This window comes from Staurois parvus, unplaced genomic scaffold (genome assembly GCF_062004578.1).
Source record: "Staurois parvus isolate SC_StPar_1 unplaced genomic scaffold, SC_StPar_1.0 ptg000566l, whole genome shotgun sequence".
NCBI lineage: Eukaryota > Metazoa > Chordata > Amphibia > Anura > Ranidae > Staurois > Staurois parvus.
In genome coordinates, this window is record NW_028318362.1 from 2,549,867 (window position 1) to 2,569,467 (window position 19,601).

The 19,601-nt window shown below is 38.6% G+C and overlaps 1 protein-coding gene across 4 annotated transcripts in view; it reads right to left on the reverse strand.

Annotated features, from left to right (window-relative positions):
* UNC5C (unc-5 netrin receptor C) overlaps positions 1-19,601 on the reverse strand; it is a 489,123-nt gene that overhangs the window by 11,434 nt on the left and 458,088 nt on the right. For all 4 annotated transcript variants that reach the window (XM_089691640.1, XM_089691638.1, XM_089691641.1 and 1 more), the window contains 4 exons: positions 13,916-14,149; positions 8,656-8,805; positions 6,184-6,348; positions 1,444-1,625 (listed from right to left, as the gene is read on the reverse strand). In XM_089691640.1, the coding sequence (XP_089547766.1) occupies positions 1,444-1,625; positions 6,184-6,348; positions 8,656-8,805; positions 13,916-14,149 (731 nt within the window). The remainder of the gene's footprint in view (positions 1-1,443; positions 1,626-6,183; positions 6,349-8,655; positions 8,806-13,915; positions 14,150-19,601) is intronic.

The following is a 19,601-nucleotide window of genomic DNA, read 5'->3' on the forward strand; positions in this document are numbered from 1 at the left end:
AACGTTCCTTCAGCATCACCTATAACACTGCCACCTCCCCCTCCCTCCCCCTCTCTGTCGGAGTCCCCCAAGGCTCTGTCCTCAGACCCCTCCTTTTCTCCATCTACACCTCTTCCCTTGGCAAACTAATACACTCCCACGGCTTCAATCACCACTTCTATGCCGACGACACACAAATTTACCTCTCCACCCCCCACCTCACTCCCTCACTCTCTGCCCGCATCGCCCACCTCCTGAACGACATATCAGACTGGATGTCGCTCCATTTCCTCAAACTTAACCTGTCCAAAACAGAGCTCCTGGTTTCACCCCCCCCCCGCCCCCGCATCCTCTCCATCACTACTAACAACGCCACCATCACTCCCACCCCACATGCCAAAGTTCTGGGTGTCACCCTGGACTCACACCTCTCCTTCCTACCCCACGTCCAATGGCTATCAAGATCATGCAGGCTCCACCTCCGCAACATCTCCAAGATACGTACATTCCTCACCCCAGACACTACTAAACAACTCGTACACTCCCTCATCATCTCACGCCTGGACTACTGCAACTCCCTTCTCACTGGCCTACCCAACCGAACGCTATGCCCACTCCAGTCGATCCTGAACTCAGCGGCGAGACCATCCACCTCACCAACCGCTCCATATCCACCACCCCCTCTGCCAATCCCTTCACTGGCTCCCGATTGCCCAGCGCATCAAATTCAAACTGCTAACCCTGACCTACAAAGCCATTCACAACGCCGCCCCAAACTACATAACCGACCTGATACCCAAATACTACCCTACCCATGCCCTTCGCTCCTCACAGGGCCTCCTACTCTCTAGCTCCCTGGTCTCCTCCTCCCATGCCCAATTGCAGGATTTCTCCAGGACTTCCCCCATCCTCTGGAATTCCCTACCCCAATCCATCAGACTGTCACCTACCCTCATCACCTTCAGGCGCACCCTGAAGACCCACCTATTCAGGGAAGCCTACCCCACCCTCACCTAACAGCTGACCTCCTCCACTCCTCCCACCACTTCATTCCCCACTGCCGTTTCCTCCTGTACCACTTTCCCCTCCCTCCTAGATTGTAAGCTCGAAAGAGCAGGGCCCTCGAACCCCTCATGTATTGTATTGTTTCTGTCTTGTCTCATGCTCTGTCCCCCTTGCTATTGTACAGCGCTGAGCAAACCCTTTGGCGCTATATAAATACTGTATAATAATAATAATTTCACAAGGCTACTAAGCAGGATTATATAATGGGCAAATAAGGCTGCCCCCAACATACAGAAATGCTCACCACATAGCTAAATATATCCTAATCTACTGTAATTTCCCTTTAAATTTATATTTGAAGGTGTTTTCTAAATATATAACAGCAGCTGCAGTAGAAAGATCTGATAGAGCAATGTGTTGCATTATCATTGATATGTTTAGTTGCATTGCCATGCCAACCTGTCTAAGTTGAGTTTGTGAGCCAGCATCCTCCAGTCATGGCCTCGAGTCTGGGGAGCGTCTAGGCTGCTGCAAAGCTTCTGCCGAATAGTTAGAGGGATACTGAAAGCACTTGGTCCTATAATGGTGGTAATGGTACTTGCTGAATCCATGAGAGGATAATCAATAATACAGCTTGGTTCCTGCAAATAGAACAAACAATTCATATATTGTGGAGATCATTTCTATGTAAAGATTGGTGCACACAGCTAATTTTAACTTTATCAGACTTCTAGAAGTAAATTCCAAAACTCTCTCTGCCAGCATTATTTCTAGCTTCATGAGCTGAAATAAAATATTCATAACTAACTTACAATTAAACTGTACATTTGTTTGTGTCCCCAGATGTTTAGTCTATATCTGGAACACAGACCTGTATCATTTAGATCAAGCCTAGTTTGCTGCAGGGGTTAATTGAACTAATGCATGTAAACTAGACTTGTGCTAATTCAAAGCAATTCATACAACATTTTATTCAGCATTCAAAACATTGGCCTGCTTTTTATAACTAATTACAAGATCTTTACCATGGGCCAATAAATGTTAAAAAAAGGATAACAGCTTAATTTGCATAGTTCATGCACTCATTTATGCCTGCAAGATTAGATATTGTAGTTTACAGGGGAAATCATTGCATAATTGGGATATGATACATAACTGGAATGAAGATTTTTAAAATACCATGCAAAATATAATAATTGATTGGGTGAGTTATGAAATGATCACTTGATGTAAAATGTGTACATGTTTATGTAATGTGTATATACAGGTGAAACTCGAAAAATTAGAATATCGTGCAAAAGTTCATTTATTTCAGTAATACAACTTAAAAGGTGAAACTAATATATGAGATAGACTCATTACATGCAAAGCAAGATAGTTCAAGCCGTGATTTGTCATAATTGTGATGATTATGGCTTACAGCTCATGAAAACCCCAAATCCACAATCTCAGAAAATGAGAATATTACATGCAATCAATAAAACAAGGATTGTACATAGAACAATATCGGACCTCTGAAAAGTATAAGCATGCATATGTACTCAGTACTTGGTTTGGGCCCCTTTTGCAGCAATTACTGCCTCAATGCGGCGTGGCATGGAATCTATCAGCCTGTGGCACTGCTGAGGTGTTATGGAAGACCAGGATGCTTCAATAGCGGCCTTCAGCTCTTCTGCATTGTTCAGTCTCATGTCTCTCATCTTTCTCTTGGCAATGCCCCATAGATTCTCTATGCGGTTCAGGTCAGGCAAGTTTGCTGGCCAATCAAGCACAGTAATCCCACGGTCATTGAACCAGGTTTTGGTGCTTTTGGCAGTTTGGGCAAGTGCCAAGTCCTGCTGGAAAATGAAGTCAGCATCCCCATAGAGCTCGTCTGTGGAAGGAAGCATGAAGTGCTCCAAAATCTCCTGGTAGACGGCTGCGTTGAGCCTGGACCTAATGAAGCACAGTGGAACAACACCAGCAGATGACATGGCTCCCCAAATCAACACAGACTGTGGAAACTTCACACTGGACTTCAAGCATCTTGCAGTGTGTGCCTCTCCATTCTTCCTCCATACTCTGGGTCCTTGGTTTCCAAATGAGATGCAAAAGTTGCTCTCATCAGAAAAGAGGACTTTGGACCACTCAGCAACAGACCAGGTCTGTTTTTCTTTAGCCCAGGTAAGACGCTTCTGACATTGTTTGTTGTTCAGGAGCGGCTTGACAAGAGGAATACGACATCTGAAGCACATGTCCAGGATCCGTCTGTGTGTGGTGGCTCTTGATGCACTGACTCCAGCCTCAGTCCACTCCTTGTGAAAGTCCCCTACACTTTTGAATGGCCTTTTCCTGACAATCCTCTCCAGGCTGCGGTCATCCCTGCTGCTTGTGCACCTTTTTCTTCCACACTTCTCCCTTCCACATAACTTTCTATTAATGTGCTTTGATACAGCACTTTGGGAACATCCAACTTCTTTTGCAATTACCTTTTGAGGCTTTCCCTCCTTATGGAGGGTGTCAATGATGGTTTTCTGCACAACTGTCAGGTCAGCAGTCTTTCCCATGATTGTGATTTCTACTGAACCAGACTGAGAGACCATTTAAAGGCCCAGGAACCCTTTGCAGGTGTTATGGCCTAATTAGCTGATTAGAGTGGGACACTTTGAGCTGAGAATATTGCACCTTTTCACAATATTCTAATTTTCTGAGATTGTGGATTTGGGGTTTTCATGAGCTGTAAGCCATAATCATCACAATTATGACAAATCACGGCTTGAACTATCTTGCTTTGCATGTAATGAGTCTATCTCATATATTCGTTTCACCTTTTAAGTTGCATTACTGAAATAAATGAACTTTTGCACAATATTCTAATTTTTCGAGTTTTACCTGTATGTAGTATGTTGGTTGAAAAATACCAAGTGTATAATCAAAGAATAAATGGTGAGCGCAAGACAAAAAGGAAAAAGTAAAGCAGCTAGCACAACGTGGCAAACCCTCTGTCTCCACCAAAACAAAACACTATAATATCAATGTGCAGCACTAATAAAAATGTGTGTTATGATCAATGATGACCAGTGTGATTGTAAAAAAGAAAGGAAACATCATAAAAAAGAAATAGGGAATAGTGAATACTCCAATGAAGAAACAAAATGAACAGTATAACAAAAACAAATGAAAATACTGTATATAAGTCCTCTAAATATCATAATAGTCCCAAAAATAGTGATGTAATCAAATCAACAAAATGTAGTGACTTCTGTGACTTCCACACTGCACCTCCATCATCATGCACTCACCAGAAGTAAGTAGCAAGCAAGCCCAGAGTGGAATGACACTAAGGGGTGTTCCTGCTTGTTCCTCCTGCCGGTGACCCGGTTCAAGGTGGGATCTCTCCAGAAGCCAGTGATACAACAAATGAACAATCAAAAGTAGAGTAGCCAAGTCTCCATCTCCAGCCCACGGTGAACCAAGGAAAGGGATTCCTCCTAGAGGGCAAGCTCATAGACAGAGCTCAGAGACAGTGCCATATAGTGTAGTATGTTTTATTAAAAAGATAGCAACCATGTGGAGCATAAAATCATCAATGGATAAAAAGCACTTACAAAGATGGCCACCAAACCATCACGTAGACGCGTCAGCGTGACGTCAGCACGTAGGCTCCTCTATGACGCATTTTGTGCGCACACATGTTCTCTTGAGAACGTGTGTGCACACGAAACGCATCAGGGCACATCTGGGCTTGCTTGCTATATACTTCTGGTGAGTGCATTATGGTGGAGGTGCAGTGCGGAAGTCACAAAAGTCCCTACATTTTGCTGATTTGATCACACCACTATTTTTGGGACTATTATGATATTTAGAGGACTTATATATTTTAATTTGTTATTTGCTATACCATCCATTTTGTTTCTTCATTGGAGTATTCACTATTCCCTATTTCTTTTTTATGATGTTTCCTTTCTTTTTTACAATCACACTGGTCATTATTGATTATAACACACATTTTTATTAGCGCTGCACATTGATATTATAGTGAAAAATAACAAGTGAATGCCAAACACAAAATCCCCTATCATTAATCAAGCACAGCAGAGGGAGGTATTCTCTTCCAATGGGGTATTTACAATTCTTCTGGTATAGAATAAAACTAGCCCAAGGAGTGGGTGATCTATCGAGGATCCTACTTAAAGAGCTCATGCAAATAACCTTTTATGAAACAACCCACAACCAGCCTACACCCAGCCTGCATTGGGCAGTGTTTCTGTTGTGTAGCGCACCGCATTATATCTCAAAATGGGATACTTCTACCAATATGCTTTCCACTGAGATCAGCAAAACAGCCAAGGAGGCTGCTGATTGAAGGCTTCAACATAGCTTAAAAGTAGTGGGCAGGAGGGCACTCTAACTGCACCCATATCCTCATGGTGATTGGATGGTCTCGTAAACATCCATTCCCACGAACCCTTATTTAGTTGCAGGAGGGCACAGGGATGAACCTTTGTGATTTCTAAAACATATTATATTATTTTCTTATTAAGATTTCAGTATAACAGGGGGCAGAACATTGCACTCTCTAACTGTAAATATGTAAAGGATCAAGGCCTTCTCATTAATGGCCTCTGCTCAAAGGGCTCCTTTACCAAATCACAGTGTGCATCTTTGAATATAAGACACACACTATATAAATTGCATTCTTATTTTTTTTAATTTGCATGTTCTATATAGGGGATTTTGAACAGAGAGAAATGAGAAAATAAAAAGAAAATTAGAATCCATCTTGGTGGTGAATGAACTGTGTAAAGGTACTTGGCCAGCAGCATTTTGCTTTTATATGATTACGGAACACCCCTATAACCTCTTCTATGTATTTTACAGCAGGAAGTACATTAGATCATTTTTTAACATTTCATGTCCATATGACTATAAGACATTCTATGAAATCATGCCATGATAAGCCTGCAGCACAACGAGCATAGTAGAAAAAAGAACAGCGGTCAGCATGTACAATACACACAATTTTTTACAACAAGCTGTAATAAAAAATGAGGGAACAAATAAAGGCATTGCCTGCAATTAAATTGGCATTAGTCACCTTAATTCTGACTTAGTAGATATTACATTTTAGAATTAGCCTGTTCTAGTGTTTATAACTGTGGATTATCACTTTTAATTAGGTGACATTTGAGTTCCTCCATGGACGGATTAAACACATACCTCTGAAGCTATACAGTTTAGCTGGAAGATCTGTCCTTCCCCTTCTACCTGCCTGACACATAGCTTGCAGGATAAGTCAACAGTGCTGAGACTGAAGCGTTCCAGAGTGAAGGTGCAGTGAAGATTCCTTTGGCATCCACTCCAAACCTGATAGAATGGGATTTCCTGCAACAGTGAACATTGATAGAAATCATTAGCTTAAACCAGCTCAACATTAGCATACACCTTACTGAATCTACCAGCTCTCCTTTCATTCTACATCCTAATGTCTTCAGCTTTGTATTGCTCCCGGCAAGTTACTTATCTCAATCTGTGTTACTTGTACCAGCTCTTGAAGTATTTCCTGTGCCAGACATAAAATGCTGGTGTTTTGCTTGCTGTCATGCAGGATCTACACTCAGTATTATGTTATGCCTAAATAAGCATTCAGTTGTGATCTGCACACAGCCGTAGACAGACCTCCATGGCAACAAACAAAATGATGTCTCCCTTTGGGCACAGTGAATATTTCTAATGCCTGTAGAGGCACAATGGAACAGCATAGGTAATTAGTATTTTATAGAACGTGTGTAACTTCACTGGCCTACCTTACAATACAACATTTGTTTGACTGGTGGAGGTACTGTTTAACAACATGGGTGTCAGTTTGCAAAGGAAAGACCTGAGAGAAGAAAAAATGTCTCTGGGAAATTCCTCCTCCCTTCTCGTCACCAGGAATCTGGATGGCTGTACTACACAAGCCACTAAGTGGAAGACACAATGCCAATAAAAATACAACTTGTACAACAAGAGCCAGCTCTTGTTATTCACAAGAACTCTGCTCTTCTGCAGTAGAGACAATCTTCTACTGCTTCCTTCAGTCTGTATTAGTTCAGCACATTATGAGAGCAGTGTTCAGCTCCCCTGGGAGAGATGGGCTATGGAGTGAAACCTGGTTAATGGAAGCTGAAAGCACTGAAGAGAGGTTGTTCAGCCTGCAGGCAATGGCAAGAAGGTGCTGAACTAGCATTCTATCCGATCCATACTGAGCAGCTCGCACAATGCTGCTGAAGTCTTGCCAAGGGTAACAGCCCTGGTCAGGCCAGCGGAATCAGGAAACATGACTGTGGGAAGTATGGAACGAAGTAGCTGATGGTGAGGATTACATGTAATTGAGACATGAATTCCAAGGAGATTCAGCATTTATGTGATTTATTAACTGAGACACCCATAGAAGCAGGTTTATTCTGTAAAACTAAAGGGCAGTAGGCAATAAGCACTAGAATTAAGTTTACCAGAGACAGATCAGCTGAAAGATTGCTTCTTATAATAGATTGCTATGGGTTTCTATGCCTTGTACACCATCATTTGTTTTCTATTTTCTGATTAAATGAGGAGTAAAACTGTTGTATAAATCAAGAATCCAACTAGATACAGTTTAGTTACTAGTACATCACACCATATGATCAGAAGGACATATTCCACACTATTTCAGATAACTGTCAATGGTGCAAAGTCCTCACAGCAAATTTGTCATTCAGTGCTGCAAATAAATATCTGATTGAAAGAATAAGAACCAAAGTCACCAATAATGTTGCCTATTCATATTGAATCTTAGCCTGGCCACAGATGGTATGATTACTGTGAACATTAAAAAAAAACCCTCTTCCAATAGCCAATGAATAGCATTTAATAAATTGGTTGCAAGTCAATGAAAAACAGAAATGCATGCCATGTGACTAATGCAATTTTACAGAAATTCATCCTTTCCAGTTATTTGTGCTTTGGGTAGAAGAAGTATCTTTTAGCATGTAATTGCCCTGTTTGTTAAACCACCACATATACTGATATACTTTTTTAAAATAAACCTATGCAGAATATTTTCCAGCAAGTTGGAAAATATTTTGACTGATATCTCACACTTTATCAATTTTCAGTCATAATTTTTTGTACACAGAAACTTGCAGTCTCTCATTTTTAATATATATTTGAGAAATATTTGTGAAATCTGCACATCTTTCCAAAATACTCCCAGAGGAAATGGTCCAATTATTTTAAAGCAACCACTGGAACTGTTGTCAACCAGATCAACCTTAAAGTGGAACTAAATGTCTGCTGTCACAAACTGATAGCATGCAGGCTCTTTATTGCAGAAGAAACATGCAATTTCTCTTCTGCATTCGAATACACCTACTTCCCAGCTTACAGTGTTCTCTGGCATGTACATTGAACTGCACATGCACAGCTCAGTTTACATTGCTGGCTTGGTCCCTGTCCCTGTGTGCACGGATGACTCACACCTGAACATGAGCAGGACTGACATCATCCCACGCCAGCCAATGAAGATGACCAAAGTCCAGCACCCAGAAGAAGATGCTGGTGCCAATAAGGAATGGGATCCATTGAACAAAAGGTAAGTTTAGCTTTGCTTTAGTCATATGGTCATGTTGAGGTTGCCAATTACATTAAATAGCATAATTGAGGTATGCTTACCTGATATTTAGCTAGCAATTTACTTTTCCAGAGTGAGTGTGGGATGTCGTGAATGGACAGGCGGAGGTTATGGGTGCTCCCTTTAAAGTGAAGAGTTTTAGGCTCATCCAATAACTGTCCTCCAACTTTTCTTTCCTGTTGTAACACTTCCTGTGTATTGTAGAAGAAAATAGGATTAAATGTAATGGAGAGGGTGAAAATACTCAATACTGGTTGAGGAATGGTTCCCATAGACAATGTCACCCAATTCACCCATTCTAATCAGATTTCTTTACAGCAGACACCCATGGTTACTCTTTTGTTCGCTAAGCTAAGGAAAAATTCTCTTGCAAAGTTACCAGTCTATTTGTTTTTAGTAAACCCACCTCTTATGTGTCTATGTTATGATAAGCCAAATTTGAACATTAAAAAGTATATATGTTGAATTTAACAGACTATAAAATATAAATGGTACAAATCAGGTAATAAATACTATTTAGAGAGATCATTACTCTGCTGTACCAAGCTCAATTCTACATTTGTATATTCAGGCATTTTAAGAATGAATTCCCTCTAAAACTTAGATCAGTTCTATTTACTTACATAATTACAGCAATCTGATATTTGAGAGAAACCAATAAATCCATATGTAACATAATATATAATCTTGTATACAACATGAGACAATGTAATTATAAACAGCAAACAATCAAACATCTTCAAAGCCTACTTTGAAAAGATAATTGTCATTCAGTTTATAGTCTTTTTGTGCAATGCAATATCTCCACGTTAGGTTTGTATTTGTTAGTGGGATGTATCTTCTTGGGTAATAAAGTTATTCGATGTACACCTTTCATACTCAGTGGAAATTGTGCATTTTTTTTTCATATAGTTATCTACACCCAGGGGCGGACTGAACATTCAGGCACTCGGGCACTTCCCGAGGGCCCGGGCTTAGTAGGAGGCCCCATGAGATGCCCTTGGTACATTTTATAGCCTTTTTTTTGGGTGTGGTTTGAGAGTGGGCGAGGACACAAGGGCTCCATGATTTCCTATTGCCTGGGGGCCCCATGATTTGTCAGTCCGCCCCTGCCTACACCCACTGCTTACATCAGCTACTTTCTGAGCTGTAATACCATAAACAGATTGGGCCTGATAAACTATGATTGGTTGTTGAGGAATGTTAATTGTCACACATGACATCTTTTTTTTGGGCACATTGCAACTTAGACTTTTATATCAAAGAATATGTAGTTTATTTAGTGTTTACTCAGTACAGTGTGAACTGTCTTGTGCCATTAGGACCTGTGGCTGTGTTCCTACAGCTGCTGTATCCTTTAGGCTGCATTCATACTTGAGCGTTTTGTAGCATGAAGCTTGAAGCTCCAAAAAAGTTCATACTTAAAAAATGCAATTGTTCTCTATGATGTCTGTTCACACCTGATCATGCGAACAAGCATAATAGAGAACAATTGATTTTTTAAGTTTGAGCGCTTTTCGGAGCTTCAAGCTGCAAAACACTCAAGTGTTAATGCAGCCTTTTAGAGTAACATAGGCTGCCTGCACACAGCTCCAGCTGTATAAAAAAATGCTGATTGACACTGCGGTCACAGCTGCCATATGAATGAGCCCCAAGACCTTATTCACACACAGAGCTTTATTAACTCAGTACAGTTTATCTTTTAGATTTAGCAGAAAGTTTGTAAGTTAAGTTGTGTATATGTACATTAAAGTGTTACTAATTAGTCTGTATATGCAGTAATGCATGCTTGTTATACTCACTGTAGAACCTAAGGGGTTGATCCTCTGCATTGTGTAAAAAGGCCATTTGATCCTGACTTCTCTGCTCCTTCTCTTGTGCAAATGTCGACACAACTTATACCTTTTCTCATCAGCAGTTAGAGCAGTCTTGTGACTTCAGCAGAGCACAAGTTGTGTATTCAAGTTGTGTAAGTTGGCAGAGCACTGGTTAAAGCTTGTAGGAGGAGTTTTCTGCTCTAGAAGGATGCAAAACTCCTGAACTATATCTGGGCAGTGCTGATTGGCCCTGTGCTGATCACATACACTCTCCTAAGAAAAAAGACTCTCTAGCAATACACACTGAGCATGTACAGAAGGGCTTACGGGTTCAGTCTGTCGGAGCCCCATAGTTTCTAACAGCAGCCCTGTGTCTATGACCATTAAATATTGCTGGCAACATTTAACATTATAATTAGAGATGAGCGAATTATTCAAAAATTCGATTCGGCTGATTCGCCGAATTTGCGGGAGAAATTCGATTCGATGCGAATTTATTCGCCGCGAATTTAACTTATTAAAAGGGTTTCTAGGCTTCAGAGAGCCTTTATATTAGTGCAGAACACTGTACCTTTAATTTAAATGCCCTTGGAGTCTGCTGGGGAAGAGAAATAATACTGACAGTCAGTATGACATGCAGATGAGTGCCGTCGATCTTAGAATCACCGCACACTTTACTCATTTGGGCAGTCACGGGGCACGACGAAGAAGAAGAAAAAGAATGAAAAGAAGAAGAAGAAGAATGAAAAGAAGAAGAAGAAGAAGAATGAAAAGAAGAATGAAAAGAAGAAAAAGAAGAATGAAAAGAAAAAGAAGAAGAATGAAAAGAAGAAGAAGAAGAATGAAAAGAAGAAGAAGAAGAATGAAAAGAAGAGGAAGAAGAATGAAAAGAAGAATGAGAAGAAGAATGAAAAGAAGAATGAAAAGAAGAATGAGAAGAATGAAAAGAAGAAGAAGAAGAATGAAAAGAAGAAGAAGAAGAATGAAAAGAAGAATGAAAAGAAGAAGAAGAATGAAAAGAAGAAGAAGAAGAAGAATGAAAAGAAGAATGAAAAGAAGAAGAAGAATAATGAAAAGAAGAAAAAGAAGAATGAAAAGAAGAATGAAAAGAAGAAGAAGAAGAATGAAAAGAAGAAGAAGAATGAAAAGAAGAAGAAGAAGAAGAATGAAAAGAAGAATGAGAAGAAGAATGAAAAGAAGAATGAAAAGAAGAATGAAAAGAAGAATGAGAAGAATGAAAAGAAGAAGAAGAAGAAGAATGAAAAGAAGAAGAAGAAGAATGAAAAGAAGAATGAAAAGAAGAAGAAGAAGAATGAAAAGAAGAAGAAGAAGAATGAAAAGAAGAATGAAAAGAAGAAGAAGAAGAATGAAAAGAAGAAGAAGAAGAATGAAAAGAAGAATGAAAAGAAGAAGAAGAAGAATGAAAAGAAGAAGAAGAATGAAAAGAAGAAGAAGAAGTATGAAAAGAAGAATGAGAAGAGTGAAAAGAAGAATGAAAAGAAGAAGAAGAAGAATGAAAAGAAGAAGAAGAAGAACGAAAAGAAGAATGAGAAGAATGAAAAGAAGAATGAGAAGAATGAAAAGAAGAATGAAAAGAAGAAGAAGAAGAATGAAAAGAAGAATGAGAAGAAGAATGAAAAGAAGAATGAAAAGAAGAATGAGAAGAATGAAAAGAAGAATGAAAAGAAGAGGAAGAAGAATGAAAAGAAGAATGAGAAGAATGAAAAGAAGAATGAAAAGAAGAAGAAGAAGAATGAAAAGAAGAAGAAGAATGAAAAGAAGAATGAAAAGAAGAAGAAGAATGAAAAGAAGAAGAAGAATGAAAAGAAGAATGAAAAGAAGAAGAAGAAGAATGAAAAGAAGAAGAACAATGAAAAGAAGAATGAAAAGAAGAAGAAGAAGAATGAAAAGAAGAAGAATGAAAAGAAGAAGAAGAATGAAAAGAAGAATGAGAAGAAGAATGAAAAGAAGAATGAAAAGAAGAATGAGAAGAATGAAAAGAAGAATGAAAAGAAGAAGAAGAAGAAGAAGAATGAAAAGAAGAAGAAGAAGAATGAAAAGAAGAATGAAAAGAAGAAGAAGAAGAAGAATGAAAAGAAGAAGAAGAAGAATGAAAAAAAGAATGAAAAGAAGAAGAATGAAAAGAAGAAGAACAATGAAAAGAAGAATGAAAAGAAGAAAAAGAAGAATGAAAAGAAAAAGAAGAAGAATGAAAAGAAGAATGAAAAGAAGAAGAATGAAAAGAAAAAGAAGAAGAATGAAAAGAAGAATGAAAAGAAGAAGAAGAAGAATGAAAAGAAGAATGAAAAGAAGAAGAAGAAGAAGAATGAAAAGAAGAATGAAAAGAAGAAGAAGAAGAATGAAAAGAAGAAGAAGAAGAATGAAAAGAAGAATGAAAAGAAGAAGAAGAAGAATGAAAAGAAGAAGAAGAATGAAAAGAAGAAGAAGAAGAATGAAAAGAAGAATGAGAAGAAGAATGAAAAGAAGAATGAGAAGAATGAAAAGAAGAATGAAAAGAAGAATGAGAATAATGAAAAGAAGAATGAAAAGAAGAAGAAGAAGAATGAAAAGAAGAATGAAAAGAAGAAGAAGAAGAATGAAAAGAAGAAGAAGAAGAATGAAAAGAAGAATGAAAAGAAGATGAATGAAAAGAAGAAGAAGAAGAATGAAAAGAAGAAGAAGAAGAATGAAAAGAAGAATGAAAAGAAGAAGAATGAAAAGAAGAATGAAAAAACGAAGAATGAAAAGAAGAAGAAGAAGAAGAATGAAAAGAAGAATGAAAAGAAGAAGAAGAAGAATGAAAAGAAGAAGAAGAAGAATGAAAATAAGAATGAAAAGAAGAAGAAGAAGAATGAAAAGAAGAAGAAGAATGAAAAGAAGAAGAAGAAGAATGAAAAGAAGAATGAAAAGAAGAAGAAGAAGAATGAAAAGAAGAAGAAGAAGAATGAAAAGAAGAATGAAAAGAAGAAGAAGAATGAAAAGAAGAAGAAGAATGAAAAGAAGAAGAATTAAAGTACAGCAAAAAGTGTATCTGCAGAGAGCTCCGCTATTTCTGACAGTTCTCTGACAGTTCCTTCACATTTACAGCGGTTGAAACATTGTATCTATTTATTTCCGAATAAAAACATCTGTATCCTAAATGGAAACAAATAGATACAATGTTTCAACCGCTGTAAATGAACTGTCAGAACTGTCAGAAACAGCGGAGCTCTCTGCAGTGACACTTTTGCCGGCTGATCGGGAAAAATTCGATTCGTGCACCCGAAGTTTGCTAAAATTCGGATTCGATGCGAATCAAATTTTTCCTGATATTCGAAACTAATTCCACTTCGCCAGGTTCGATTCGCTCATCTCTAATTATAATAACTGGCATAGGTAGTTGAACACACATCCTAAAAATGGAAAAATTGTGTGTATTTTTTTAAAGATGTTTTAAAAGAAACTCCTTTCTTTATTAAACAATTATACTAAGAAGAGTGCGTACCTTGAGTGCATCCTGAGTATCATCTAAGCAGTAAACCCGGATGTTATACTCCAAAGATGTGCAGGATGTTGGCCCAAATATAGCTAATTTGAGTCTCTTTGCTGATGATTTGCTTGTAGATTGTCCCACCAGTGCATAGGTGCTTAATGTTTCTGTGAGGATATGACAGGCTTCTGAATCCATCTGGATGTAACAAGGTGTGGTAAAATTCTCCTCGCCCACAACTACAACATCCTGTAAGAAAGAATGGTTGTTGTCAAAAGGCCAGTATGCATACTGCACAAGTCAATTAATGAAGAAGTGCTATTCACAAATGGGTCTGTCAAAATGTCTGTATAGGTGGCAAAATTGGAAAGTTTAACATATATGGAAAGCCAAGCCTTGAATAGAGTAGGGAATAAATTATACCCCTGTAACCTGTATATCCCTGTTTTTTTCCTGCTTGTGTTTCATTGGGGAGATTATCATTCATATATTTCCCTGTAGACTTCAGGAACGTGAAATGAAAACTTTCCAAAGTGATAGAAATCCACTCGAATGGTTATAGATTTACCCTTAACCCTTGTTCTGGTGCCAACTGAAAATTTTGGATTTTCTCTCAATTTCAGTCTTGTAGACAATGGTCCCCAGAGGAAGTGAAAAAGGTGAATCTCCCCAGTGGGGAAAAAGAAGGCAATAAGGACTTAATAGAGATTTTAATCCCTCTCTCCGCTATCCAAAACCACAACAAAAGGTTTGGATATGTTTTAAAATTTGTATTTGTTATTCAGGGGGTCTCCAAACTATGGCCCTCCAGCGGTTGAAGTACTACAAGTCCCAGCATGCCTCTACCTCTGGGAGTCTTGCCTGTGGCTGCCAGAGTCTTGCAAAGCCTTATGGGCTTGCAGTTCCTCAACACCTGGAGGGCCATAGTTTAGAGACCCCTGTATCATTAATATTTTTTGAAAAAAAAATCCTGGTTAATAAACCCAAAAACCTACCCATAATGCATGAAAAGGTGTTATAAATCACAACTCAATATTACATAAAACGTAAACAGAAAGCTGCCAACATAAATACCCACTTAAAGATAATAATAATCTAAAACATTAAAGAGAACCTCTTGTCAAAAAATCATCACATAGGAGACTTTTTGTTAAATAAAGGTTGTCAGGACTTGCTTTTCCACTGCTAATTAACTGGCAACATGATTTTGCAGTGACTTAGCCTGCTCTAGAATACTGTGATCTTGGCTCATGTGACAGATTTGCTTTACCAAAGGCAAAATGTGGTATATAATTCCCATGACTACCCATTACGTATAGTTGTCGTAGATGCTACCTTTTTCTTTTGGCAGATCACTGTATTTATCCATGAAATATAGTACATGTAACAATGTACTCGCAAGTCAATCAGTAACCGCTATGAGAGGTTTTTTTTTCAGATTAAATTTAGCTTACAAGAAAACATTAGGAAACAAGATAATACTTGCAAGTTGCAGGAAAGGCGCATATCTAATTCATTCCTAAATGTGAAGTGTAGAAGTGAGCACATTTCTTAAAATCCATTATGTCTTGCATAAATGCACTTCAGAAAATGTAATTTACTTGAGGCAACTTGGTACTCACTTTAATAAAAAAAGGTATTATATACAGTTTGTGTATAAATAAATAAATTATTAAAAAAAAAATTATATATATATGTGTGTGTGTGTGTGTGAAAAATTACTTGCTCCCTTCCTGATTTTTTGGCATATTTGTCACAATTACTGTAAATGATTCAGATCATCAAACAAATTTTAATATCATACAAAGATAACCCGAGTAAATACAAAATGTAGTTTTTAAATTATGATTTTATTTATTAAAGGGAAAAAGCTGCCCAAACCTGCCTGTCCCTATGTGAAAAATAGTTGCCTCCTAAATCTAAAAATTGGTCATGCCACCTTGGCAGCAACAACTGCAATCAAGTGTTTGTGATAACTGCCAATGAGTCCTTCACATTGCTATGGAGGAATTTTTGTCTACTTTTCTTTGCAGAATTGTTTTAATTCATCCACATTGGAGGGTTTTCAAGCATGCCACAGCATCTCAATTGGATTTAAGTCCGGACTTTGACTAAGCCACTCCAATACCTTATTTTTTTTTTTTTGAGCCATTCAGAGGTGGACTGGCTGGTGTGTCCTGCTGCACAACCCAAGTGCACTTGAGCTTGAGGTCACAAAACTGATAGCCAGACATTCTCCTTCAAGAATTTCTGGTAGAGTGCAGAATTCATGGTTCTATCAATTATGGCAAGTCATCCAGGTCGCTGCAAAGCAGCCCCAGACCAAAACACTACCACCACCATGTTTGACTGTTGATATGATGTTCTTTTTATGAAATGCTGTGTTAGTTTTACGCCAGATGTGTCTCATCAGTCCACAGAATAATTGCCCAAATGTATTGGGGATAATCAAAATTTTTTTAGCAAATGTGAGATAAGCCTTTGTGTTCTTTTTGGACAGCAGGAGCATTTGTCTTGGAACTCTCCCATGGATGCCATTTTTGCCCAGTCTCTTTCTTATTGCTGAATCATAAACACTGATCTTAACTGAGGAAAGTGAGGCCTGCAGTTCTTTAGATGTTGTTCTGTGTTCTTTTATGACCTCCTGGATGAATTGTTGTGATCTCGGGAGTAAGTTTGGTTGGCCAGCCACTCCTGGGAAGGTTCATCACGCATGCTTCACTTTGTCAGACAGCTTCTATTTAAGTAATTTCTTGATTCAACAGGTCTGGCAACAATCAGGCCTAGGGGTGGCAAGTGAAATTTACCTCAGCTTTCAAACAATGTGGGTAATCAAAGTTCATTAATGATTTAGCTTGGGGGAGGGGGGGGTTGGGCAATTACTTTTTCACATAGGGCCAGGCAGGTTTTTTCCTTAATAAATTAAATAATCATTTAAAAACTGCATTTTGTATTTATTTGGGTTTTCTTTGTGTAATATTAAAATTTGTTTGATGATCTGAATCATTTAAGTGTGACAAATATGTAAAAACCTACTGAGGACTGAATTCAAAGACACCCTGAAAATCAAAGTGACAAAATGATGCAGCAGGCTAGTCCATTTTGCTGCAATTTCATTGCAGCAACTCAAAATGGTACTCAGTAGTTTGTATGGCCCCCATGTGCTTGTTTGCATGCCTGACAAAGTCGGGGCATGCTCCTAATGAGACGATGGATGGTGTCCTGGGGTATTTCCTTCCAGATCTGGACCAGGGCATCACTGAGCTCCTTGACAGTCTGAGGTGCAACCTGGAGGCTTCAGATGGACTGAAACATGATATCCTAGAGGTGTTCTAGGTCAGGCGAGCATGGGGGCCATTCAGTGGTATCAATTCCTTCAGCCTCCAGGAACTACCTGCATACTCTTACCACATGAGGCCGGGCATTGTCGTGCACTAGGAGGAACCCTGTACCAGCGTACGGTCTGACAATGGGTCCAAGGATTTCACCCCGAAACCTAATAGCAGTCAGGGTGCCATTGTCTAGCCTGTAGAGGTCTGTGTGTCCCTTCATGGATAGTGAGCACATACAGTGAGCACAGGGCCCACTAGAGGACGTCGGACCCTCAGGCCACCCTCATGAAGTCTGTTTCTGATTGGCCAGAGACATGCACACCAGTGGCCTGCTGGAGGTCATATTGTAGGACTCTGGCAATGCTCATCCTGTTCCTCCTTCCACAAAGGAGCAGATGCCGGTCCTGCTGATGGGTTAAGGACCTTCTACGGCCTTGTCCAGCTCTCCTAGAGTAACTGCCTGTCTCCTGGAATCTCCTCCATGCTCTTAAAACTGTGCTGGGAGACACAGCAAACCTGGCAATGGCACATATTGATATGCTATCCTGGACGAGTTGGACTGCCTGTGCAACCTCTGTAGGGCCAGATATCGCCTCACACTACCAGTAGTGACACTTACCCTAGCCAAATGCAAGTGAAAAACAGAAGAGATGAGTAGGGAAAAAAATGTCAGTGGCCTCCACCTGTAAGACCATTCCTGTTTTGGGGATCGTCTCATTGTTGCCCATCTAGTGCACCTGTTGTTAATTTCATTAACACCAAAGCAGCTGAAACGTGCTAAAAAGTGTTCCTTTAATTTTTTTTGAGCAGTGTATATATACACTCAAAATCACATGGACCGTGAGAGGTATTCATTTACTAAAAAATAAATCTTTTTAGCTGGTCAGGGGTCCTTTCTTCATTTCAAATATTTAGTCATGAACCTTTCATATTTTTTAAGAGGCAAATGCTACCCTTTTTTGGTAGTTGCTGGTAAGTTTAATCACATGATCAAAAACAAATGACACTTCCCAATATTCTCAGCTTACTGCCATGTCCAAGTGACAGCTTGTTCCAAGTTTCAGACTGTCCAGAATGTAAAAGATTCAAATCAATGGGGATGATGAGTGTAGCTGCAAGTGGGTGATAGATCCTAGTAGCCTGGTTGCTGCAATGGTCCAAGGCTTTGGTACTTTCTGGTTTGCTTTCCTACAACAAATACGTAGAACAGGAGTTCTGACATTCTTCTGACTCTACTAGCTGATGACCCAGAGGTAATAGAGGCCATAGACAGCTATGCAGGTAGCATTTTTAGAAATGGATCACCAATGGACACCTCCATATTTCTCCCTCTATGACCACATCGAGGTGCAATGACCATAAGTTCACTGGGCCACCAAAAAAGTTATTACTTTTGTAAATGACTAACTAAATGCCAAATTTATATTTTTTAAATTAACAATGTATTGCTGAATGGAGAGCTCGTATACCAAATAAAACATTTAAACTAAGGAAAAGGAAGGAGGTCCTATCTTGTTAAGTTATTTAATTTTCTATTTTATGCATTCAGTAATCATTTGAAATTATGTTAACGGGAAATCCATTGATGATCATTTTCATAAAATAGTTTTATTTTACCTCTGAATTGTTAATCTGTCCAATTTTATCATCTCGGCTCATTATTTTGGGGAAAAAGTTCTTTGTTTGTATAGTATGTCTGAAACATTTTCTCCATATTTGTGTTTGTGTTGGCGCAGTACAAATAAATATGGTGTTATTTTCTCGCTTTTATTAAAAACGTTAAAATTTACCCAGCGGAAAATATCTGGACTGAAATGTGAGCAAATAAATCTGACAATGCCTATTGATTTCTAAGAAGCCTCGACATTAATGTGGCCACAGGCAATCAAACTACACTTTTACACCTTCGCCACTATGGGGTGCTAGTGCCAAAAACATGCTATGATTTTTCATTTCCTCCTTGCAAAGAAAACAAATAGCTGAATAGAGGCAGCAAACAGCAAATTATATAAACGCATTTATTCCTCACCAGAGCAACAATGCTAATTGTTAAAAAAGAGGATGTAACATTAATTTAATAACATTTTTGGTCACCTTTTTGTTACTTAAAATTAAGATATATATTTTCTGTTTGTGTGCTAATTTACTCATTTGATTATATGAACCAGTGAAACAACACTTAAGCTGAGTTAATAAATGTTTTTATTTGCAATTGCCCATATAATTAACATAATTTCACCTTAAAAGTTGTACTTATCAAAGATGATTTCTGACTGATTCATATGGCACATCACACATACATCTGTGCCAGTAATGTCATGGTGGCCATACATGAAGTGCTTTGTAATTGATCTAGTATAAATCATCTA